The 25,287-nt window shown below is 42.2% G+C and overlaps 1 protein-coding gene across 1 annotated transcript; it reads left to right on the top strand.

The window, feature by feature from the left end:
• Positions 1-3,558: 3,558 nt before the first annotated feature.
• DSG2 (desmoglein 2) lies at positions 3,559-24,980 on the top strand (the record flags this gene model as incomplete). Its single annotated transcript, XM_082326589.1, has 15 exons — positions 3,559-3,603; positions 9,926-9,961; positions 10,844-10,978; positions 12,248-12,406; positions 12,673-12,817; positions 14,092-14,252; positions 15,106-15,240; positions 15,388-15,573; positions 16,563-16,822; positions 17,675-17,817; positions 18,500-18,727; positions 19,051-19,269; positions 20,295-20,423; positions 21,549-21,883; positions 23,961-24,980. The coding sequence occupies 15 exons, from the start codon at positions 3,559-3,561 to the stop codon at positions 24,978-24,980; spliced, it is 3,336 nt and encodes a 1,111-aa protein (XP_082182715.1).
• Positions 24,981-25,287: the final 307 nt, after the last annotated feature.

Raw genomic sequence — 25,287 nt, 5'->3', positions numbered from 1 at the left:
TGCAGCTGGCACCTGGAAAGTTAAACAACCTGGCCGCACCGGAAAAGAAAAACCAGGCAGGCAGCAAACAGGAGAGCAGATATAGGGGAAAGAGCTGAAGAGGGAAAGATAAGGAGAAAGCAGCTGAGTGAGAGAGAGGTGGTAAAGCAAAAGAAAGGGAGGGATTATTCCTGGTGGTTATAAGGGACTAAACAGCTTGAATTTGTTTAAGGAGCATGACAGGAGGCATGGAGAATCAAAAACACAGTCAACGCACACAGGGAAAACAATGACTCCATTCTGAGAGTGCCAACTGTTGACTTTAAAGTATCAAACCTTGTCGCTAATGTACTTCTCTCCTCAGTTGGTTCATTTTTCCTCCCAAGGGCCCTGGTCCTGCAAGCACTTCAAAGCTAGTAACTGTACCTAATGCAACCGCTCCGGTCCCAAGAGGTGCCTGGGGGTTAGGAACCCTCTCTGTGACATGCATATTTTTCCACAGAATATGCATCTTCCATTATATATTTTGAATAACTAAATGTAAGTTTGATATATTCACACACAGCCTCAACACACTGCTTTCTACTGGGATCTTTTCCCAAAAAGCGACTGGCAGCTGGGGCCATGGTGCAGTAAAGAATCTTTAAACAATGCAGAAAAGATTAATGACATAATTTCAAACAATGTGAAATATTTGCATAACAGCTTCATATGAATCGTAAATTAATTTCAACATTTCATTACTAAGAATATACACTGGATTTTCCACCTTCACACCATTTGCTATATACTGCACCTGTCTTATTTGATTGAATCGCTTGTCTAAAAGAAGAAACTGTAGTTTTCTAGGAAAAAAAAAAACACTAAACAAAAAATGCAGCTGCAGTAAAGTTACCTGTGCTTTTGTAAGAAACAGAGGTCGACTCTGCTGGTCTGATCTAAAGCATGTCCTTGTCCTCCACCCCAGGGAAGCCAGCAGTTGCCTGGCACTACTGTAAAGAATTACTCAATATGAGGAGGGAGTGGCGGGCAGAGCTGGGGGCAAGGCAAGGTTTTGGGGGAGTCAACAAGGGCCAGCCACTGTCCCTTATACTGAGGCCACTCAGCGTGATTGTAACTCGCTAGAATACTTGTGCTGACAACTATTATCCCTGAAAGCAAATACTCTCCCAAGAAAAGTTAGGTTGTTTTAGAAGATATTTTTTTTTGCTGTTAAAAGCTTATCAAGAGAATTTAGACAGATGTTTGTACTTTGAGAAAAGAGCAACCTGGTTCATGCCTCACACCTTGGAAAGCCCCTCTCCTCACCAGGCATTGAAGAAGGGCTCAGCTGCTTTTATGGTTTGAAAAGCAAAGATGAACTTCCTCTTTGTTCTGTGGTGTCGGTGAACTCTGAACTGCCGCTGTCTCCAGGGGGAAAACAAAGATCTAATGCTCCATGGATCCTCCTGTGCAGACTGATTGTAGGGGCAGAACTGCAGCTTGGTTGTGGGAGGCAGAGTGTTTAGCAGCTGCCAGGTTAAAGTGGACGAAAGGCAAGAAGAAATTTGACTTCAGTGGGAGCTACTAGCTGTGTTAGAAACAAATTGATACTGTTTGACATTTATTGCATGACATCGGGCAAATTATTTCTGTTATATATGAACAACAGACGTTTTCCATACAAGGGAACCGAGGAACCTTCATGATATTTAAATTATTTCTGCTTTGATTGATTAAACAAGTAAAAAAAAAGCTCCAAACCCTTTTATGATGACTGAGAGTCTTGTAGGATGTGCAGAACATGTAGCTGACCCATGTGAAGGTTATAAGCAACATAAGAGCAGGCATCTAAGTTCTGGCAGAACAGCTTCTGTCTCTCTGCGGTTATTGAGCTCTGTGAAGAAGAGATGATTCTACTCATTCCTCCTGTAAGCACATAGGTAACTTCAAAGGGAAATCAGTGCTAAAGATTTTTCAAAGGAAAGTAAATTAGGTTTTTACTCTATCATTTCAGCATTAAAAAATTGGCAAATAGTTGTTAATATATATATTTACTAACACCTCATTAACAGTGCACTGGATAGGCAAACAAAAATTTTTTTCAGAATTCCAGGGAGCTAACTTCCAGATTAAGAAGAAAGACACAAATCAAGGTTCTTCTCTTGCAGCCTTTTGATGTAAAGAAATACTTTCAAGTTATGCTTAACCATCAGGCTAGGAAATGTAATATACAGCTAGAATCGGAATCTACTTCTAAATCACCAAATTAAAAGTAGTGTAATACAAAGCTTCTCCCAGACGTGCTCTGCCTCATTTATCTCAAACAGGAATTACTAAAAGTGAATTTCACAGTACTTTTACTAACATTAGCTGCACTAGCTACGTTGGATGTTAAACCTGTACCAAACGATACCCCTGCCCTTGAGACCCTGAAGAAGATCCTCAGAGGATCGCAGGGTGTATTCTTGTGCAAACGTACACAGTTCGGCTCGGTTACAAAGTGATCAGTCCAGCCCAGTGACTCAGTGACAGAACCAAGAAAGAATACTGTGCATTTCGTGTATATTGGTTTCTTTGTTTCTGCCTTTTGTTTTCTTTAAATTAAGAAAATTATATTAATGCAAGGGTATCAGCAAGCTCCGTAAATTGTGATATTCTAAGTAAATAATACAAACAGATATACATAACTTCAGAATAAATTGTGAGGTAAAACTTTTTCCCTTGTGATCCCCATGTAAATTATAATCGTTGTAACTGACATCACACACAATGTGAAATTATTTATTGTACACTGTTACAACAGTGATAAGGGGAAATGTAACTGGAAAACAAGGCTGGTTCCCTCGCCGAGTCCTAACAGTATCACACATAGTATCATAACCAGCTGCTTCAGAAGTTACTTACGACAATTGAGTGTGATCGTAGAAAGATTAATTAGGTAAGTGCCTCAAAGAAGAGAGGATGTACGGGAAGTATACTTAACCATTTCGCCATCATGAAGAATCAGTTATGCCTTCGTAAGCATCAATTAATCAGGTGTATCCAGGAAAGATCTCTGCCAGATAAGAGCTGGAAGAATATGGCTCGGAGCGTATTAAAAAGAAGATTACAGGGAAGGTTATGCTAAAACAACTCACAGTTTTATTTTCCCATGAGACTGTATTCCCCCCCTATCAATTACTCGTTAATTTACCGTTTTGTTGTCGCAGTTGCTTTGCATGCCTCCTACACGCTCCAACTCGCTTTTCTTGGCGGAGGGCGGGCGGGAAATAAAAATCAAACTTGAAAAGCCCGAGGGAAATGGCGGCCGCCCGCCCGCCCGACGGGCTGCGCCGGCGGCGCCCCGCGGCCCTCGGCAGCCTCCGCGGGCGGGGCGGCGGACGGGGCACCCCGCCGCGGGCCAGGCCGGGCCGGGCGGGGCCGGGGCGGGCCGGGCCGGGCTGGGCGCCACCTGCCCGCTGCCGGCTCCCCGGCCGCCACACTCCACCCACCCAAGGCTACTTGTGCGCCCCTCGACGGGGCCGCCTCCATTTCCCCTCGCGGGCGGCCCGAGGAGGTGACCCCATCCCGGGGCAGGGCGCGGAGGAGACGGCGGCCATGTCGCGGGGCCCCGCCGCGGCCGTGCGGCTGCTGGCGCTGCTGGTGAGTCCGGGCCCCGACGGAGCCGCACCTGGCCGCGGGGGACCCCCGGGAGCGGGGCCGGGGGAAGGCGCCGAAATGCCGCGGGGGGAGTTGCGCGGCCTTGCGCGGAGCTGCGCGGGAGGGGGGCGCGGGGGCGCCCCGCGGGCGCCGTGCGGCGAGCGGCGGCGGCGGCACCGCCCGGCCCCGGCACCGCCCGGCCCCGGCGCCGCGGGGGGCTGGCGTGCGGCCGCGGGGGAGAGCTCGTCCCGTCGGGGCTTGGCAGCCCTCCCGCCGCCGGCTGCTTGTGGCTGGGAACGGGTTTTCTCCCTGTATTTGGGAAGTAGGTGAAAGCGATCGCCGTTTGCTGCCCGAAAGCAGGGGAAGGTAGAAGGACCCGGTAAAAACGCTATCTCGAACGGGTGAGGTTTCTTGAGATGCCAGGAGGAGCAGGAACACAGTGAAGAGTTCATATTGTTGCTGTCTTCGTGTTCAACATATGTATTAATGTATTAATATGTATTAATAAATTGCATTTCCTTTTTGAAGGAGTGCCAGGAGGAAAAATGTATTCTAAAGTATGATTTAATGGAAGTTTTTATTGCCTTAGAAAAATGATACCAAATTCTTAACAATCCAAGACACTTCTGGCTTTCTCCTTCCCTGCCCTCACTCTTTTTTAGCCATCAGCCTTTAGACCTTCCATCCTATGAAATACCTTTTTAGGCTAAAAGCAAGGAGTATTTCATAACAAACTGAGACCAAAACGCCTGGTTTGTTTTATTTGGACTGATGCTTTCTATCTGTTTCTAGATGTTTTACAGGAAGCTCCCTTTCATATCTGCGGCGTCGTTACTTAGCTCTTCACCTTTCCAGGCTGGCAATACGCCTGCGGAAGTCGGGCCGCCGCCGCTCAGACAAAGGCGAGGGTGGAGGCCAGCCCATGGGCTGTGCGGATTCAGGGTTCAGTAACGGCTTGTTGGATGGTTGGACTGGCAGGTGCTGTAGATCCAGACCTTGATCCCTGCGCTCCACATCCTGCAGAATCAGATCTGTTATCTGCACACCTGTTGCCTGATAACTTTAATGTTGACTTGTGGTTGGCCACAAGTCAGCCAGCAACAGTTAACCCTGTTCTTTGCAGCAAGCTGGGAGTTATGGTTTGTTTGGAAAATGTTTTATCATCCTCCTTTTGCCCAGAAGAGTAATGGGAAACATGCGGAGTCCTACTTGTATAAAAGTTTTCACCGATTCTTTCTGTAATACCTGAAGCCACACCGTCATCTTTTTTGGTGGGCTTGGCACTGGCTCAGGATGCTGTTGGTTTTGCTTGAAGAAAAGAGGAAAACTAGTTCTCATCATCCTCAGTCTCAGCTAAAGCTGGGGCAGGATATGGTATGCTAAGAGTGAACTCAGTTTGGTGCCTAAATGCCTCATTGTAGGATAGTGTATTAGAGCTAATAAAGCTGCCTTAGTTGGTTGATGTTGGGAGAGAGAGAGAGGGGCACGGCTGGGTTTCGCCTTTTTTGTTTGGTTGGGTTTTTTGGTTTGGGTTTTTTTCCCTAATCTGGACAAAGCCATTCATGTGGTGGAAAGTCTAGTTGCTTGTTGGAGAGCATCAGATTAGGGCCATTTATCTCTTATGACATGCAAAGATGGCACTGATAACTTCAAAACCTTAAGAAACTACTGAAAACCAAAACCAGTCTAAAAGTAGTGTCTTCCCAAAGCGTCTTCTACCTTAGAAGCATCAAGAACTGTAAGTTCTTCTTCTCCCTGTTTTTCCTGGAAGTATTTCTTGGTCATCTGTGCTCCCTCCCTGCCTGCGGGCTGCATCCCTGTATCTTCATCCCTGGGTACCTCGCAGAGGTCACAGCAGCTTTCCCCATGTCCCTGCCTCCGACCCTTTTCCAGGGATCTCCAGGCATGCCAGATGGTAGTGCACCCGTAGGGTTGGGCTTGACTTGGCGTATGTCCAAGGCACACACCCAGAGCCATGGGCTTCCTGGGGCGGGCACGGCTATTGAGGATTATTAGACTGGGAGGTTTCCCCATCATTTCTGAAGGGGGTGGACATCACATCTTCAAGAGAAGAAATCTTAGCACACTTCCTACATTAGAGTGAAAGAAGAATTGACAGATGTATGAATCTTACTATGCAAGTAGCAAAACTTAGGTTTTTCTCTGAACATCTTCTCAGATTGTACTTCCTTGATGTTTGGGATGTTAGACTTAGGCTGGGTATGATGAAATTCAGTCCAGAATACATTAGATCACTATTGTAATGTCAGAGCCAGTAGCAATTACTTTTCAAAATTCATAGAAACCAGTTAAATTTAAAAAAAACAAACACACACCCCCAAAAAACAAACAAAAAAACCCCCCACCCAAACATGCTTAGTTTTAGAAAGAGCAAAGGCGAGGTAATTCAAAGCAGCCTAGCTTTTATTGCCAGTAACATGTTGAAACATGGTAAAAATATTTACAAGCATCTGTGCATTGATTCAACAACTTAGTATTGTTCCAAAAAGGGGGGGGAAAGAGCACTATGGTGAGATATGAAAGCAGGTGAGAAATACATAAGATGTAGTATTTTATCCATCCTATTGAACTAAAGTGCTGTATTTTGGACACTAGACTTCAGAATAAAGTGAATCTGCCCAGGAGAGACTAGAGGAAAGCAAAAAATGCAATCTAAATTCAGGAAATCCTGTTTTATGATTATTGAAATGAGGTTAAAGAACTGGGAACTGAGAAAAGAAAGTGGGTAAGATGCATGGTAAGTTTTCAGATATATGAAGGGTAACTCAAGAAGAAAAGGGAATTACACTGTTGAATGAGAGCATTATCAACATGGCAAAGAGGGAGATTTGGTTTGAGATTAAGGCATTTCAATATAGGTGTTTGAGTTTCTGTTGTGGCAAATGGCGATGCAGTGGATGCAGGTGCACCTATTTGGTTGGATTAAATTGTAGTTTTGAAGCAAATCTCCAGAGTGTGTGAATCTGATCCCTCCTGGGTGAAACTGCGTTGGGAGATGCATCCATCTGCTCATGCATGTTTGGTCTGTGGGACCAGGCTAATTCTAGTCTGAAGTAACAACCACAAAGCATGGGTTGTGTAGTATTGGGTTTTCAGCAGCAACTGCTTTGCTCTACAAATCCTCTCCAATTGGGCTTTCAAAGTAGACATAGCTACAGTCAGTGGAGTCCAGAGAGAAACAGCAGGTGTGGGCTGGCTTTGGGGCGAACTGACCTGCTCTCTGATGTCCTCATCTGTATTGGCTATATTTCTGTTGAGTATAACAGAAGTTTAAGCACTTAATGTTCATTTAGACATGTAAATTTGTGTGCTTTAATCTGAAACTGACTCTCATCCAAACAGCAACTTGCAAAGAGCTAAAAATTAGGATAAAAATTAATGACGACTCTTCCATCTGTAAGGTTAGCTAGGTACCACCTTTGGTTAGCTAGTGAGGCTGTGGGACCTCCATCACTCGTTTTTAAGAACAGGTTAAACATTTGGCAGGAAGCACTTAGTGCAGTTCGTCTTGCCCCAGGGCCAGGAGATGAACTAGTAGATAACCTTGGATGGTCTCTTCAGCCTGCTTCTTTAAGTGTGGAAGATCTGCACTTACCCATGTCTTCAAGACCAAACTGACTCACAGGAGGTACGAGATCCAAGTCTCCCAACACACAGCGTACACGGAAGACCACATTTCTAGGACTTACTGTTTCCTGGTGTAGCAAATACAGACACATACCTTCTTACTTGCTCAGTCTGCATCTTTACGTTATAAAACTAAGGTGTGTGTTCAAAATCTGTCCTTTAGTCACTTCCTGACTATAAATGAACATGGATTTGGGCAAGAGCAGCCTTGCACACCCGATACACGGCAGTCACTCCTTTCTTTCCCTTGCCCTCTCGCCTACTCCTGCTGCTTTCCTGTAGTATTTCATTCCATTTCTATTACTTCAGGCCTCAGGTTTTCCACCTAGTTTTCTGTAACCATCCAGTTTTCTTCTTCTCGGCTCTGTGTCATCAACAGATGTCATCAGTAGATGTGTATTTTTTGTGCCAAGGCTATGATCCACATCAAATGACAGACGCTGCTTTCCTACTCTTAATAAGCTGTTTAATAGAAGGTAGCTCTAGGATATTAAAAAACAGGGAAATTCAGAATTCAGCACCTGTTAGATATGTGACTTCTCACTTTTGAAGAAAATTTAATGGAAAAGTGCTTTTTCCCTTTTAAAATTTTTGGATCCTTTAAAAATTTTCAACAAAAATGCAGGATCCCTTTATGTATTTGTTCCAAATGTCTTTATGCATCTTGTAAATACAATTGCCATTCTTAAACACCTTTTATTGATGCCTTAAAGTCCATTATGAGATTGCCCATGGACTACAGATTGAGAAGTACAAAAGGAAAAGTATTTTTTACTGTCTTAACAATAAAACAGAATGTTTCAAGGCTGCTTTGCAGCATTTGCAAACAAATTGATTTTTACTTTTAGTTGTCTTAATGAAATACTTTCTGCCTATAATGACTAATGGGAGTTTCTCTGCTGTCTGGATATGCATCTCAGTGGAAGCTCTGCTTATTCTCAAACTTCAGACACTTTTGTTTATACTGTCGTTCTCAGGTTTCCAATACAAGGAAGCCTCTCACCTTGTGCCTCTTGTCTCCATTCAGTATTGAGACTGAAACACTTTTCCCTTCAATTTTACCAGTAAGAACAAACAAGGATATTCACAGTGACATCTTGACAACTCTTCACCTTCCAAAAGAGCTGCAGCTTCTGTTGGAAAACCTTGACTATAAACTAAAATCCTGCCGTCACTCTTGCTGGTACAATCTCATTAATCATAAAAATAAATTTAAAGAAATCCATATAACTAATAAAACCAAATAAGATTAAGAATATTCATGAAAACAACTTGGTCTAAGGTGTAAGATCCTGTAGCCCTCACAATGCATATCCTTTAGGGAACTTACTGCTTGCTGATTTTTGTCTTTAGAATATATATATTGGGAAAATTGCCATTTGAAAAACAGTTTTGTTGTGCAAGTCGCAACAGCAGTCTGCTACGTTGCTCAACACCATCCATTGCATTCTGCATTGTGTGGGAAAGAGATAACGTCTTTTAAAAAAAAAAAGCAATCAAGGCTGAGTCAGATGGATGAATAGGGAGAGCCCAGTCAACAGTCTAGAAACAAATCAAAGAGAATATAAAGAAATACTCCCTGACTTATTTCAGTAGGAAATCACCTTTTCTGAGCCGGCTTTGCCTTAGGCGTTAGTATAAAAAAAAAAAAATTTCCCCTGAGATGCAAAATGTAGGTAGATACTAAGAACAATAAAAGTATTATCTTCTCTACCTATGCAAAGGTCAAAAGCTCTATTTGTTGGTTTCACATGTTGTGATAACCTACTTTTTGTTGTTGTTGTTTCCCAATGCCTAGATTTTTGCACTGTGTGAGGGGTTTTGTTATTTGCGGAGTCGTTGGCGCCTGCAGTGTGGACATAAACGCAGGGTCTCTGGTAATTTGGTTGAGACTCCAGTTCCTTGCAGCCAGGATGAGGCACCTAACTGAGGTGTTTAAGGGCATACACAGCTATCCTGGTGCATGAAGAGATGGGCAGTCCCAGTACTGGATGTTGGCATGTAAGGTTTTGTCAGAGCAAGCATGATTTGCTTGCTAGCGTGCACATGTCTCAGCTTTGTTTAAGGGATGTATGTATGCCATTTATCCTCTCAGCAAGGTGCTAAGGAGAGAGCTGCTTCTGTCGGTTACGCTTCAGCAGATGTTTTGATTAGTCCTTTCTTTTAAACGTTGTTTAACCTGTTTTGTTCTCTGATGTGGTTGGTAACCCACCACAGCCTGTATAATCCATGATTTGCCCAGAAGAGGGAGCTTCTCTAGGGTGCTGCTGGCAACCAGCACTTGCTTCAATCAATGTCAAATTCCCATCGTTTTGGAATACTGAAGCATTATTCATTGCTAAAAAATGGTTGTTTAGAAATGACTATAAATTTTCATTTATTTAAAAAAAAAATTAATTGCTTATCTGTTTCCTGCTATTAATTTTTATTATCTGTTTCCTCCTGGGAGAAAAATGTAAAAGTTAAGCATTATATAATTATAGTGTATGTTTTAAATGTGAATGGTTATGGGTAAATTTTTCAGAAGCTATTATCGATAAATAGTAAATATTAATTGATAGAGGTTAGATGCCCTCTTCCTTATGACTTTTCCTTATAAGGGAAGTAATGTCAGATAAGTTTTAGTACTGCTAAAGTGACATAGAATGAATAATGATTATCATAACTTCCATTGCAGATCTGTTTCAATTATGGAAATGGACTCCATGTGAAGGTAGGAAATAATGGAAAACTGCTTTTCTTTATCAGTGCCTGAAGAAGGGTTCTCTGAGCAAAGTGTCAAAGGCATGCCTTATTTCAATTGATAAATATCTTGATTTTTACCATTTTCTGAAACGTGAAAGCTTTGTAATGAATAATGAAATGAAAGCAAAAATGTAAGTGAATAGATTCTTACATCTATCAGACTGAGTGGCGTTCAACTTTGAGAAATTTCCCCTAAAATGCTAAGTTTATAGATGTCTTTTTTTTTAACTCTCTGTAAATGAAATCATTTATGGAAGATGTTAACTGTGGAAACATTTCCAGATGTTAATCTGGATGCCAATAGACACAGTAGGGACTAAGTTGCACAGAAGGATGAAGGGTGTCATGCAGAGTGAGAATGAGGGGTAGCTGAGCAAGGGTAGCAGAGGCAGAGAATAGAGGTTTCCTGTTTCATGTATTCTATATCAGAGAGCAGGTTGAGTACAAGGCAGTGTTGGTGAGATAGTAAACAGGCTAATAAGGCAGAAGTGGTGGTTTAAAACAGCCTTAATGACAAACTTCTTCCCACATCTGATGACAAGCACTTAAATCTTCCAGAACAGGTGTGTTTTCACCAACCCCTGGTCCTGGGAACTTGCTCATGTATTTAAAGTCTGTCTTACCTAATTCTGTCTTGATGAAAAGACTAGTGTAGTTTTCCTCTTCAAACAACTTGAGTGACATATAGCTTTTAGATTGTGGCTCGGAAGGCTAATGCTGCTCCATGATTTTGACGTTACTAGCTATTGAAAGAGTAAAAGCTATTCAGAAGTCTGGGCTACAGCATCAGTAAAGCATTCGTCTGAAATGGCTAAATGCAATGCTGACATTCAACCTTGTTTTTTCACAGGTTTATAATCGAAATGGCAAAAGTGGCGTGTTGTCTCATCCCAACAGCTTAATCAGAGAGAAGCGAGAATGGACAGTCCCTCCAGCTTTCATACGGGAAGAGGAGGACAATTCCTATAAAAATCCAATTGCTAGAGTAAGCTCAGAAAAGAGATAAATACAGAATACACATAAAAATAGAGATAAAAATGTAAAATAAAGGTGTGGCTACCCTAAACACATGCACAAATATTTCTTGAACTTTAAAGGAGTGTTGAATGTCAGTTGAAGATTGGCACATTTCCTTCTGTTTCCTTCCTTTAGCAGATGAATTGCTCTTGCAGCCTGTTTTGGCTCAGTCTCTCATCTTTTCCCAGCCACCAGTTTTCATAAAACTTTTGGGAATGCAATATCTTTGATTTTTTTCACTCTACCACCCCTGTTGAGCTGTTGTTGAACTTGGCAAGTGGGTTCCAAAACTGCTGGTGGTGATTGGGCAGAAGGGTGTACGTAGGTCAGGATTATGTATGCCTAATTTTTTAGGAAACAAAGCTAAAAATAACCAAGGTGTTACCCTTTGTGCAAGAGCGATATGCATTTGGTTCAGCATCAGTTTTGAAACCTGAATTCACCACACCTGTCACTTCTGCATATGAAGTAACTGCAGATGGTAGCAGGCTGCTACCGTCTGCCTGGGCTGCCCCTTGATGGTGACGCTGGCACATTGCACTTGCGCTTTTCCAGATGTTTCGGGTATTTGCTGACAGCAGAGGAAGGGTATAATCTTCAGTCTACGCAGCCTCTTCTACCTGTTCCTCTCCAGGTCTGACCTTTCTTCTTCCACCCTGTCACTTCCTCAGTCCTGGTCACACTCGCTAGCTTAGGTCTAATCTCCCTTAAAAAGTTGTCATATTTTATTTCCAGGCTTTACTCAAGTAACTTCAGTCTCCCCTGTTCAACTCATTGTTCCGGACTCTTTTTTTTTTTTTTTTTTTTTCTCTCCTTCGTCTTTCTCCATATTTTATTTGCCCTCATCCATTTGATCAGCCAATTTCATTCTTCTTCCCTCGCTCCAGCTTTTCACCTTATCACGGTAGTTTTCCAGCCTTTCCTTGCACTTGTATCCTATCCCAGTCTCTTTGTCCAAGCAGTCCTAATTTTCTTCTTCCACAGACCTCTCCGCTCCACAGTTCCCAACTGTTGTGCTGCCCATCATGTTCCTCATCTCCCTGCATGAGATCCACAGACAGAACATGTAACTCTTCCTGCATTCATCTCAACATCTCCACACTCAAAGGAGTGCAGGAAAATATGTTTAATATTTATTTTTGTTTGTTCATTACAAAGATAGCAAAAATGTTTTATTTGCATTTTTAAATGTGGTTCTATTTACCAAACACTATTTAATCTGTTATATTCCTGCTAGATACATTCTGATTATGAAGATACAGGGGTAGTGGTGACTTACACTATATCTGGTCAAGGAGTAACTGAACCCCCTTATGGATTATTTGTTATCAATGGAAAGACTGGAGACCTGAACATAACAGGAAAGGTTGACAGAGAAAAGACTCCAATGCTGTTTGTAAGTTGAATAGTAACTTTTTCCTTATAGGTGCCCTTCTATCCATTTTTTATTTATTTTGTTCAAATGTGTTTGCTTCAATTAGTTTTAATCCAATTGCTGGATATTTGTGTATGTATGCTTATATTTATAAGCATATTGTGTATGCTTATATAATGCTTACATTTTGTTATATGTATTTCTATATATTTCTATTTTGCATATGTATTATATATATTACAGTCACTCATTGTATTTGCTTATTGTTTCTGTCTGTATTATTTCAGGTCAGAGGTCATGCGCTAGATAAGACTGGAGCAAAACTGGAAGAGCCAATAGACCTCCCAATTAAAATCGTGGATATAAATGACAATTTTCCAGTGTTTTCACATGAAGTTTTTGCTGGTTCAATTGAAGAATTAAGTGAAACAGGTAATGTTATTTTTAAAATTGTTTTCTTTTAGCTTTTCCCAACACATGCAGGGGCACAAGCAAATATATTCTTTGCAGCAGCCTATCTGCAGTAACAAGGGTGCATTCTCTTTCTTGTGTAGGCCAGGTAATCCAAGTGTGAATGTAAGTTTTTATTCAGGGCTAAGCTGTGTGGTGTGATGACGGGAAACCATCCACATAAAGGCAACAGAAAACAACACTTGCTCTTATGGCGTCTTTGGTTTGGTGTCAAAGCGACCACAAATCCAGGGACCAGAGTCCTTCAGCAGGAGTTGCAGGGGAAATGCAGTCTACCTTCTGGCCTAGCAATCTCAGCCTATTTGGGAGGGACTCTACTCTGCCATGCTCATGAAAAGCCCTGCTTTATCTATGGGCTGGAGAGCGCATATGGCTGTGACCTACATAACAGTGACATTCACTGTTAAGTGCATATGGCTGTGACCTAACCCTCAAAGAACAAGTTAGTGGCAGTTTTCCTGTCGATGTCAGTAAACATAAGAGCATCAGATTATTTCCCAGAAGATAAGAAAAGCTGGAGTAAAACAACCTAATAAATACCTGACATTGTGACCCTTTCAATGTCACAATAATCTGAAGAAATAAGTTATTGATGATCAGCTTGGGTGAGGTATTGAGTTCCCTCAGCTCTCTTTCAAGTCAGTAGCAGCCATGTGGTAACTGCTTCTTTGCCTTAATTCCAGCTAATGTTCAAACTCAGGCACTGGATGCTGAGGTACACCCTTTCCCAGACGACAAAATCCTGTGCCATGAGTTATAAAGGGATTGCACCATGCGGACCACCATGTATTTTGAGTGAAGCTGTTGGAGGGCATCAGTACAGAGCAATTGCTTTGATAACGTTCAGGTAGAGGAGTTAATAGCGCTCCCTTTAGAACAATGTGTGAGGGAAATGCAGCTTGTTGTTCAAAAACTTTTTCTTTCTTCTCTGTATGATATCTACAATTTTCTGGCAGAATTGTTGAGAGAATTCAGCCTGTTCTGTGATTCTGGTGCATTGAATTCTATGAGTTACAGATGTGTGGATACAGTCTTTTTGTTTGCTAGAGGATACACTGTTAACATGTACTATTAGGATTTTAGGAATGCTTCTTCAGCTCTATTCATTAAATAAAGAACATCAGAAAATTGTGCAATGCATCTGATAACAGTCTCTTAATCTGTGACATTACAGTAAAAATACTTGGTGGTGCATAGCAGTGTAAACATACTATATTTTGTTTTCTTTTTTCCAGGTACAGTTGTAATGAGGATAAATGCAACAGATGCAGATGAACCAGATAACCTAAATTCCAAAATTGCTTTCAGGATCATTTCCCAAAGCCCTAGTGCTGCATTCAGTATGGATAAGGATACTGGCGAGGTTCGAGTAGCAAAAATAAACCTTGACAGAGAGGTAAAAAAAAAAAAAACTTCCATTTTTAATCTGTTAACAGCGATCTTCCGATGCCCGTTGTGTCACCTTCAGGTCTGCCTGCCGCGTTGGAGAGCTGGCCCTCTTACCTTCCTTCACCTCCCTTAGGATTGTCTGACTGATGCATGTTTTCCAGGGATTGCAGAGGGAGGGTGTGTGTGTGACAGGATCAAGGTTGTATTCGCCCTGTCACCTCTGTAGCACCGCACCAGCCCGATGGCTGTTGCTTTCCGTCCCTCCCATGCAGCCAGGGCAGCAGTTAATTACATGAAGCAAGGGGTCGTTTCTCTGTGCTGGAGAGCATATGGCAAAGACAACCCAGATCACCATCTGCAAAGCTGCTGACTGCATCTAGGTTTTTGTAGCCTGCTATGCAAATCGTGGTGCAAAGAGTTAGGATGGGTGCTGCTGTGAAACACCATTGAAAGCCACATAGTACCAGCAACTTTTAACTGTGCTTGCATGAATTTTCACTGGCCAGCAGATGGTGATCTGGATGTTAGCTCTGGAGCTGAGAGCAACATCTCTGCCCCTAGCCCTGTCCTGACATGCAGGTATCACTGGTCCTGTCCCTGTTTATGGCCACTGAAATTTTTTCATTTGCCATGTAAGTACAGTCTAACTCTTTGTGGGGGAGATGCAAAAGTCCCAAATCCTTTTCAAAGCCTCAGTTCTACTCCAGCAGAGCCTGTCAAGGTAGTTGTGTGTGAGATTTACTACTAGCTAGAGAGGAGTTATAATTGGCCACAAGAGGGATTATGAAAATGTAATAGAGATAACACAGCAAAGGAAAAATTTTTAGCCTGGTTTAAACACTTTTTTCTTACTGTGGCAGACACAAAGTAGCTATTCTTTGGTGGTGGAAGCAAAAGACCGTGGTGGTGCATCAGGTGGGAATGCTGCAACATGTTCTTTAGAAATCAAGATTTTGGATGTCAATGACAACGCACCTGTGGTTGAAAGACATGAAGTAAGTACATTTATCACAATATTTGGCATGTTCCTACATCTGCCAGTATCCCATTGCTTAATACAAGGTTGTGCATACTTTCTTGCACTGGTCAATCGTGAGGTAAATCATGACATCTTTTTAAAGAAGGGTGTTTCTCAATTGCAGTTTGAAGGAACCATTGAAGAAAACAGAGCAAACGTGGAAATTCTGCGAATACAAGCATTGGACAAAGATGAAATGTTTTCTGATAACTGGCTGGCGAACTTTTCATTTGTTTCTGGTAATGAAGGTGGCTTTTTTCGTATAGTAACAGATACCCAAACAAATGAAGGAATTTTGACTCTTGTGAAGGTTAGTATATTCTTTAGAGAGTCTTCTTTAAATATTAGAATAATGTATTCCCTTTAAGTTGACATACAAATTATTTATATTCAGTCAGTATGTAAACTGTAAATGTATGTGGTGGACACTCCTCCTTTGGCATATTCTTTGTTGGTGTATTCAATAATTCTGTGCAAAATAATAATTTTGTCCAGGTTTACTATTTACATTCTGTGTGATCTCAAATATATCTAGTGGGGCAGAAGTCCCCAAACTTTCCTTGTCATTGGGCAACAGTGCTAACACATGTGCTGTAAATTTTGCCATATTTTTGCTCTCCTTGCTGGTCTCAGTTTAAATTTCTTTATTTCTCATGGCCACAGATAACATTGCAGGCAACACCTATTCCATGAGCCATGGGCTAAAAACTATTTTATCAATTCCCATAAATAGAAATTATGAAAATATTTTCCATAAATCGAAATTTCTATTTTATGAATTTCACTCCCCTTTAGTCCACAAGAACTGAAGATGCATAATGCCCTACGTACCTTTTTTCTTTTTTTTCCTGCTTTGGTTTCCTTATCTGAAAACTTATAATTGTAAAAAATTGATAAGCATTATTAAGTAAATGAATTGGCTTAAAAAAAAAATAATATTGGAAGAGCCAAGTCATATTGAGCACTGATTCACTGAAAGTAAAGACAGAATATATGGGTAGGACTCATTGCACTTACCTTAAATTAGTTTAAATTCAATAATATGAAGAAATACCTATGGTACCATCCATTAAAAATCAGAAGAGTAACCTTCCTTAGGTACTTTTAAGGAGTTGAAGAATTATGTATTGGGAGTAACGTGTTAACCAACAGTTCTTCTTTGCGGTGTGGCATCCTTATTATTTAAATAAAGATGCTACAGTATTATTTAAATAGTATTATTTAAATACTAAATGTATGTATGTTGTCTAGATGTCAGATTCTGTCAAATTCTGAGTGATTTTTTTTTTATTGCTCTAGGAACTGGATTATGAAAAAATGCAAAGCCTAAAATTGGACATTGCTCTTACAAACAAAGCAGAGTTCCACAAGTCAATTAAAAGCATTCATAAAGTACAAACAATTCCAATCAGAATTAATGTGATTAATGTGCGGGAAGGCCCTATATTCCCTGGTGGCATAAAAATTATTGAAGCAAGTGAGAAAACGCAGATAGGAGAGGTTATTGGACAGTATCAAGCCTATGATGAGGACACTGGAAAAACAGCAGAGCGCATTATGTAAGAATCTTTTTATAACCATCATAACTGAGTATGTCAGAAATCACATCTTACTGTAAAAATGTGTATATTGAACTGAAATAATGTCAGGGGCAATCGTTTTCTACTATGCATAAGTCACACCTAAAACAAAATCATCTTCAATATTCTATTACGCAGAAGATAGCTGACTTGAAAATCCTACTTCTTTGGTCGTATATGGTGAGACATGAGTGTTTGTGCTGAAATTGTCCATGCTTGCATGCCCGTCTACTTTTGAGAGTAGATTTACTCGTCTGACTTCATTGTCTGCAGAAATGTTAGGAAGAAATATACATAAACATCTAGCAATTGAACAGAGAGGGTGTAAAGTAGGTGTGTGCATGTGTGGGTTTAGATTTTGTACCATAGCTCTTCAGCTAAAATGTTGTTGATCCACCACCGTGGCTTTACAAATGGTGCAGACCAGCAAAGGTGCATACCCAATGGTAGACCCTTCTCCCCCATGCTTGTAATACAGTCTCTCCCAGGGGGCTGCTGCTCAGCTTTTGCTGGCAGCAGGGATGGAGAGGAAGAGGACGATGACCAGCAGCACAGCTCCCTCTCCTGCTCCGGTCTCACTCCCTGAGTCTACTTTTTATAATGCCTCCACACCTAAATCCTGTCGCTAGAGGGAAAAGCAGGTTTCAACATTCAGGGTAGATTTATAGTCTTAGTTGAAACAAATTCCAGTGGCAGAAGCATCAGACCTCAGACCTAGGGATTTTGTCTCTGCTTTAAATGAAGAGTAAACATACTGTGAAGCTGCTTTTTCCTCTAATGGTCATTTTCCTCATTACAAATGTGTACATCTTTATATGCAATTTTAATCAGATACATGAAAGGAAGAGATACAGCAAACTGGATCTCCATAGACTCAGTCACAGGTGAAATCCGACTTGCCAAAGAACTCGATTACGAATCATCTCATGTAGTAAATGGTACCTACACTATCACCGTGCTGGGTGTAACTACTGGTAAGTTGAGAGGGTTTTGTTTTCACACTAATTGGTTTGTTTAGGGTTTAGTTTGCCTTTCTACAACTATAGTTGCTTTAATCTCCCTATCTTTAACTGCCTAAAAGTTAGGTGCTTAGTGCAGTTTTCCATAGGCTCTGTATTTGGAGAGACACGGGCAACTCACTGAAATAGGATGAACCTTGGAATGGATTCCCAAGGTGCTCATTTCTCTTCTTTGACTCGATGGAGGTGAACTTTTTGTAAAAGTTTTGCAAAGACCAAGTCTGATAGGAACATTCCTTGTCAAGGTGGAAATTGCCAGTATCTCAGTATGTTAATGGGCAGACTTGAGAGTCCTAAGTTTTCTTGAATGCTAAGCAAGAAATAATCCCTGAACTTCTTGTGTATCTAATTAGAATTCTTCTTTTATAATCTGCATGTTACTGTGTAGCCATACACAGGAAATATATATATTTTTTTTTTTAAGTTAAGAGAATAAAACAGCTTACCTTCAGAAGAACTTTGTCAATATGTTTATTAACATTAGGAATTAAATACTGCTCCCAAAAGCTTCAGGGAGAGCTCTTTCAACTTATTTCAGCAATGTTTGTGCTTTAGAAAATACTAAGTTTTTTTTATTTTAAGATTAAATTTTTGCACTTTTCAAATCAATTTAATTTTTCATATTTTAAAGTCTCAGATCTTCCTAAGAAAACAGTCACCGGCACAGTCATTATTCACATTAAAGATGAGAATGATAACTGCCCAGTTATTGTGGACCATGTGCGGACTCTGTGTTCAGATGCAAAATTAGTTCATGTTACAGCTAATGATTTGGATGGTTACCCAAACAGTGATCCCTTCAGCTTTACTGTCATTGATGAGCCAGAAGGGACAGCAAAAAAATGGATAATTGCATCCAGAAATGGTAAGAAAATATATTTTTAAGTACTTTCAGTTCTTTGGATTCCTAGGGTTGTAATTTGTTAATTCCAATCAAACTGACAGTTTGGCTGATCCAGACAAAAAAAAACATGTATATGGAGTCAGGCATGAAGACGCATCACTTGTGTTCTGCTCCCTTCTCTCTAATGGCTATAAAAGCACAGTCCTGTCTTCTGGAGCCTGTCTCCTTCCCTCAGTTGGGAGGCTGTGAAGGTTTTATTTCCCTTAGTTTACAGGAATCAACTTTCTCTCCACTCATTTCTTGCTTGTCTTTTCTGTTTCGTTAACGCCCTGCTTCTGCCTCAGGCACCAGCATACAGCTGGTACCACAAAACCTGAAGCTGGGCAAAACTGAAGTTCCCATCCTAGTAAAGGATTTACAAGGGTTCAGCTGTGCACAATCTCTGCAACTGACTGTTTGCGAGTGTGTGGATGACGGCGCGTGCAACGAGAAAGTTACTAAGACCGTGGGTTTGGGACCAGGAGCGGTTGTGCTAATCATCTTGGCGTTTTTACTTTTGCTGCGTAAGTAATTGTTTCATATTATCTCGGAAGCACTGTAAATATGGTCTGCAAGGCATCAGGAAAGAAACAGTCCGGCTCCCAGGTTTTATCATCTTGATGTGTTCTGTTTAAACTGGTAGTCTGTGTGAAGGCATGGCAAATCCCCAGCTAATTTTGGTAACATCAGCATTTCACCCTCAAAGGATTTCAAGCTGTGCATTTTAAAATTAATATGTAGAACTTTAATATTTGTTTATGGCACCGTAAATAACAGGTGGGGAATCAGTAAGGAATCCTTTCAGTGTTTCCCATCCCTCCCCACGTGAAACCTAACTCCTCCCACTCAAACTGCAGCACTTTCTCCACTCTCTTCTCCCTCACTGCAGACCCAGGTCCGGTGCCTTGCTCTGAGCAGCATCTGATGTTGTTCTTTGGTAAGGCAAAATAGAAGCTCGAAAATAAGAGAAGAACGCTTGTAGTCGGGGTATGGCCATGTGTACCAGTGCTGCATTTAAAATGGCAAAAGTTTATCGCTTGTACTAGTAGCCATCTAGCTGTGGCAAAACAAAGTTCACGCCACAGGAAGACAGTTTGCTCCTGAAACTGGATTGTTTTGAGTTCCCCAGGCAACAATCTAGATGTGTCACAGGAGTGGGGAGGTGGAATTTACACAATGCCATGTCCTTATCTAGTAGTAAAACAACAGGAGGAGTTAGAAATGCTAAGGTTGTACAGTGATATTTAGGGCTTGGTTTTGGTATATGATAACTTCGATACAAGTATAGCTATACACATGTGTGGTCATCTGCAGAATTGAGGCCCTGACAAGTTAATTGTCAGTTTAGTCTCTAGGAAACCATCCTGGCATATGTTTCTAGGAAATACCTTGAATATTTGGGAACATGTCTTCAGTCTTTATCAGCCCTCATACTGATGACTAGCTCACGTGTTTCAGTATGAGAGCTGACCAAACTTTGGTACTGGCTGTTAGCATGCTTTGACCCGAATCATCACTCAGTTAATGGCAAACTTCTCTTTCCCTGTAGTTATTCCATTGTTACTGCTGCTGTGTCCCTGCGGCTCGACAGCAAAGGGATTTGCTGCGATACCAGACGACAGCGAAGCAGTGTTGCGTCAGTGGAACAGCGAAGGGGCAGCTCCTGAGCAGAAGGCATGTATCCCTAATAGCATTTCTCTTTGATTTCTAACCAAGTGTTCAGTTTGGCACTTGGCATCTCTTCCACATTATGGGCTGATGTTTCAGGGCCGTACAGCAGATTTTAACTGCACGTGAACATTAATTAAAATTAACCTGTGGGACTCAGTGAAGGATGCATGGAAGATGAATTCCACCAGCAGCTCTAGAAACACCAGCCACGGTGTTTAAATCCCAAAGTAAAGGGGAAGTAATCAAGCAAATGTTGATGGTATCTGAGCAGGAGATAGGAGTGTGGGAAAAGCATTGATACTGTAAAGTGTGAAGCATTTGCATTTGGAAGCCTGGAATGTTCTGCACCCTTTTGGGACCATGGTAAGGCAGTGAAAGAATGGGTTATAAAGCTTAGCTTTAAAGTTTCAGGTTGCATTTTAAAAGACTTCCCTGTGTATTTGCCTTCTTAAACAGAGTAAATTCTTTTTTTTTTAAAAAAAAAGGAAGAAAAAAGGCAGAAAAAAGTGCAAATCTGCAGAGGGAACAGTGACTGCCAAGAGAAGTTTGCCCTTTCTTGTTATGCGACAAACCCTAGTTTTCAAAAAAAAAAAAAGGGCATGACTGGCATGCTTTTGCACAATAACAAAGAAACAGAAGTAAGGTAAAAGACTTTGATTTAGGGCCAGTGCTCACACCAAATTCTTTATAAAAGACAATTGACTTAACAGGGATGCCAAACTGCTAGAAAAGAAAGGGCCAGGCAGCACCATAGAGGCAGCAAGCAGTGCATGCTCCCCAGCACGTCTGGGGAGAGTCTGTCTTGGAACAGCTGAGCTCCCTGGAGTTCTGCAAGCCTTTTTTTGATCGTTCTTTTTTGCTGCTTTCACTCCCAACCCTTTGAGTTTCAAGAAAACAGTGATCTATAGAAACATTTCCATGATCCTCCTTGGGAATGCAGTTGTGGAAGCTGCACCCTATATCAGGAGGCCCTGTACTCTTTGTAGCAACATGTACAAGTGCGAATTTGAACAAGTCATAAGATGGCACCCTCCCAGGTCCCACCCAGCCCCGCTGCTGGTTTGGTGAGTTCCATGTGCTAGACAGTGCAGTTTTCATGTCACATCCTAATTTGTGTTATCCATGTAGCCAGTGCTAAGCCTCATCCCACCCACTGCACTGGGGAACTCGAGAGGAGCAACCGGCGGAGGAGGAGGAGCAGCAGCAGCAGGAGCAGGAATGAGTGGAGAGGAAACTGCAGCAGGAGGAGGCAGCTCTCATGTAAGAGAGCATTGCAACACTATTATCAAGGAAAGATGGGAAGAGCAAAGACGTCTCATTTCTGGTGCTGAGTACGGAGTCATGGCAGCTGGAGGGGCTGAAGGCATGGCGGGTGTGGAAGGCAAGACTGTGGTGGCTGGAGGAGGAGTCATGGTAGGAGCAGCAGGAGCCATGAATGAAGAGTTTTTAAGAGACTACTTCAATGACGTAAGCATATGACCTGAAAATAACAGTATTTTGATATTTATCCTTAGCATTGTGAAATGCCGTTCATGTTATTGCAAACACAGATGAGTAGATACATGTATATAAACAGTCCTGATACAGTGGCCAATGTTGTGTGCATGTGGAGTGGGGGCATTAAGGGTTTTTGGGTTAGGCTCACATGTGGGACTTAGAGCGTGACAATTGCTCAGTCTTGTAGCACTGGGTGCTTACAAGATCTCCTACAAAGAGACCCTTCTCTTGAGGGAGGTACTTGGGAATGGGATCCAGAATATTCAGCAATGACCAAGGAGCCCCTTGCCCAAGAAGCCAGGAGAAAGACTGTGTGATACAAATCTTGGGGAGTTAAGCACATTAAACTGGCCTGTAGGGAGGTACCTGTGACTCATTATGAGTCACAGCTACAAACTTTATAATGGAGCAGATTTTTGAAAGATAAGCCATAGATGTCAAATGGTAGAGGGTGGGTCTGCATTTCCAAAGTAGCTGATGAAGCAAGTGGTGCTGGACTTGTCTCTTTGCCCAATAGGCTGGGTAAAGGGCTGTTCATCAGAAGTGTATGAATGAGGCACATGTTGCAATCCCCTTTCTGACTTTTTTTTTTTTTTTTTGGTGACCTAACAATTGACTAATAGGCTATTCCTACTCTTTGCAGCTGTTCGTCTTTGTGTAATGGACATCATCAGTCCTTAGGCTGGGGAGCTCCTTATAGTGGAAGTTTCACTTCTGTGTGCCAGGGAGTGTACAGATTGTCCATCACCTGTACAAACAAAACATCTTCACACCCTATAGCTGGCTGACGATGGGGTTCTGCAGGGGAGTAGCTGTGCAGTTTTGAATCACTAGCTCAGGCCAGGGAACGATTTGAGCTTAAGATACTTCTGTGTCTCTCGAGTGCTCTAGCTACTGGTCTTCTGGGTGAACAGAGGCAACAGTAGCAATTTTGCTTTCCTTCTGCTCTTTGCACTTCCTAATATTAAGACATACTTTAAGCGCAGCTGCCTGCTGAAGTCCTGCAGGAGGGTTTTGTAAAGGTCATACTAGAGCAACCTTTACAACTTCTGGGAAAAACACCAGACAAGTTACTAAATCAAATAGTTTCAGATGTGTGCTGATTTTTGTAGAAACATGTCAGGTAATGTGCTTACTTCCAGGATCAAACACAGATAAACATACAGAGTCAATTTGGGTCTGGATATATACCACATTACACAGATGCCTGAGCTAATATGCACTCCAGAACTTCAAATGTGGCAGAAAAGTGGTTCTGAGCACAAGCCAGTACCCGTATTAGGTAAAGCTGGTTCAGCAGGCCCAGAGGATTTGGCAGTCTTCACTCCTGGAGCTGGTGGAAGCATGTACACAGATATTTGTGCTAGCACTGGCAGCAACTCCCATTGCAGACGCTGCTTGCAGACTGAGCTGGCCCTGGAAGCACTATAATCAGAACACATGAGCCCTCCTTGTTGCAAAGTGGCCTGCATAGAGCCTAAAAATTTATATGCTGGACTATGTTCCCATACTTGTCAAGCTATTTAATTTTGCGATTTGTTTGCTGTTGGGCTCCTTGAGTGTGATCCTGTAGGCTATGCTAGTGAAAAGGGCTGTGGCAGGTGATGACATGTCAGCATGTACTCATTAAATGTGTGTTTAAATGTTAGGACACTCTCAGGCATGGCTTTGGCACTCTCCCACAAACACCTAGTTATAGGTGAAGTTCATTCACTGAACCAAAATAAAAGCAATCTGTTTGTGAGGATGGAGCAGTATCACAAATGGCACAATTCCTGGTAGGAATAGCAGCAGGTGGTGAAAGTACCCAAGGTTTTCAACTTAATTTCAGATTTTTCTTTTCATCAAGTGTACTGTCAAGTTCAGACTAACTTCAAAAAAGCAAAAAGCATTTTTAGGTACTGCCCTTGGTTGGTTGACAGTTTCTGTGGGTTCAGTTAAATTTTCTTGTTTTAACCTTTTTGACCAAGCATTCCTGATTTCCAGATTTATTAAGTTTAGAGCTGACATTAATGAACTTTTGCTTGCTTTTGTTTTCTGTCTGTAGAAAGCTGTCTCTTTTGCGGATGAAGATGAAGCCAAAGCTGCAAACGACTGTCTCCTGGTTTATTCCCAGGGAGAATCAGGCTCCCCCCACGGCTCCATTGGCTGCTGCAGCTTTATTGAGGGTGATCTTGACGACCACTTTCTTGATGATTTAGGAGACAAATTTAAGACTCTAGCAGAAATATGCATAGGCAGACACATCAACTTGAAAGACGGTAGCTCCAGGAATGAATCAGGTTTCAGTCTTAATGACAAAAAGTCACAGTTCTTAGATCAGCAAAATGCTTCCAGCTCCGAACAAGCCTTTGCCTCGGGCAGCCGCTTCCAGCCCGCCCCACTGGTGCATGCAGGTGGTGGCACAGAAGACACCGTGTCCAAGGAGGTGGTCACGGAAACAACCTTCGCATCCTGCTCTGGGCAGCATGACGCCCAGCCCCTTGCCACAGCCCACGCAGAGACCAATTTCACTGTGACGGAAACGTCGTACTCTGCGGGGGCTCCTGCCCGCTCAGCCGCTGTCTTTCTAGACCCCCAGTTTAAGGAGAAGGTAGTGGTGACAGAGAGGGTGCTGGCACCCGCATCAAGCTTGCAGGGTATGGTGGAAATCCCTGACTTGCCGCATGGAAGTAATGTGGTAGTTACGGAGAGGATGGTGAAGTCGGAGGGTGCCGGGTCAAGAACACTGACAGTTGAGGATCTCCCCGACTCCCAGTATGTCATGGTGAGGGAGCGGGAGAGGGTGCTTGTGCCTGCTGCAGAGCAGGGCTTGCTCAGCTTCCCTGCTTTGGCAGAGGGGCACAGCATGGTGGTGAACAAAAGGGTGGTGACAGCCTCGGGGGTGCACACCAGAGCCGAACAGGCAGCGGGTGCCAGCTCAGGAAGGCAAGAGCACATGTTGGTCACAGACTCCCTGCTTAACCAGGCAGGACCCAACTTAGAGGGGCCACCTCCTGCCAGCACCACGCTGAGCAAGTCTTCCAGGGTCACCAAATACAGCACGGTGCAGTACACTCACTCGTAGCCTGGCCCCTTGCAGGGGTGGCAGTGTCCAGCACCCTCATGTCAGTGTGCATCTCGCCGCAGGCTTTTTCTTGAGACCAGAATTTGCTGGAGCTTTCAGACTGACATGGACTCGCTTGCAGCAGTTTGTATAAATAAGGATTATGACCAAGAAGCTAGTAAGGAAATCTGCTGCTGTTATTAGGCAACATTGGCAGCAGCACTTTTGAAGTGGAAAGATGTGGGAAATATTTTTTTTTTTTCCTTGTTTGCTATTTTTGTAATTGCTTTTTATTATTCAGTTAGTGTAATAATACCACATAACCACA

The sequence above is a fragment of the Platalea leucorodia genome (genome assembly GCF_965183815.1).
Source record: "Platalea leucorodia genome assembly, chromosome: 1".
NCBI lineage: Eukaryota > Metazoa > Chordata > Aves > Pelecaniformes > Threskiornithidae > Platalea > Platalea leucorodia.
This window is presented reverse-complemented; position numbering and strand designations above follow the sequence as displayed.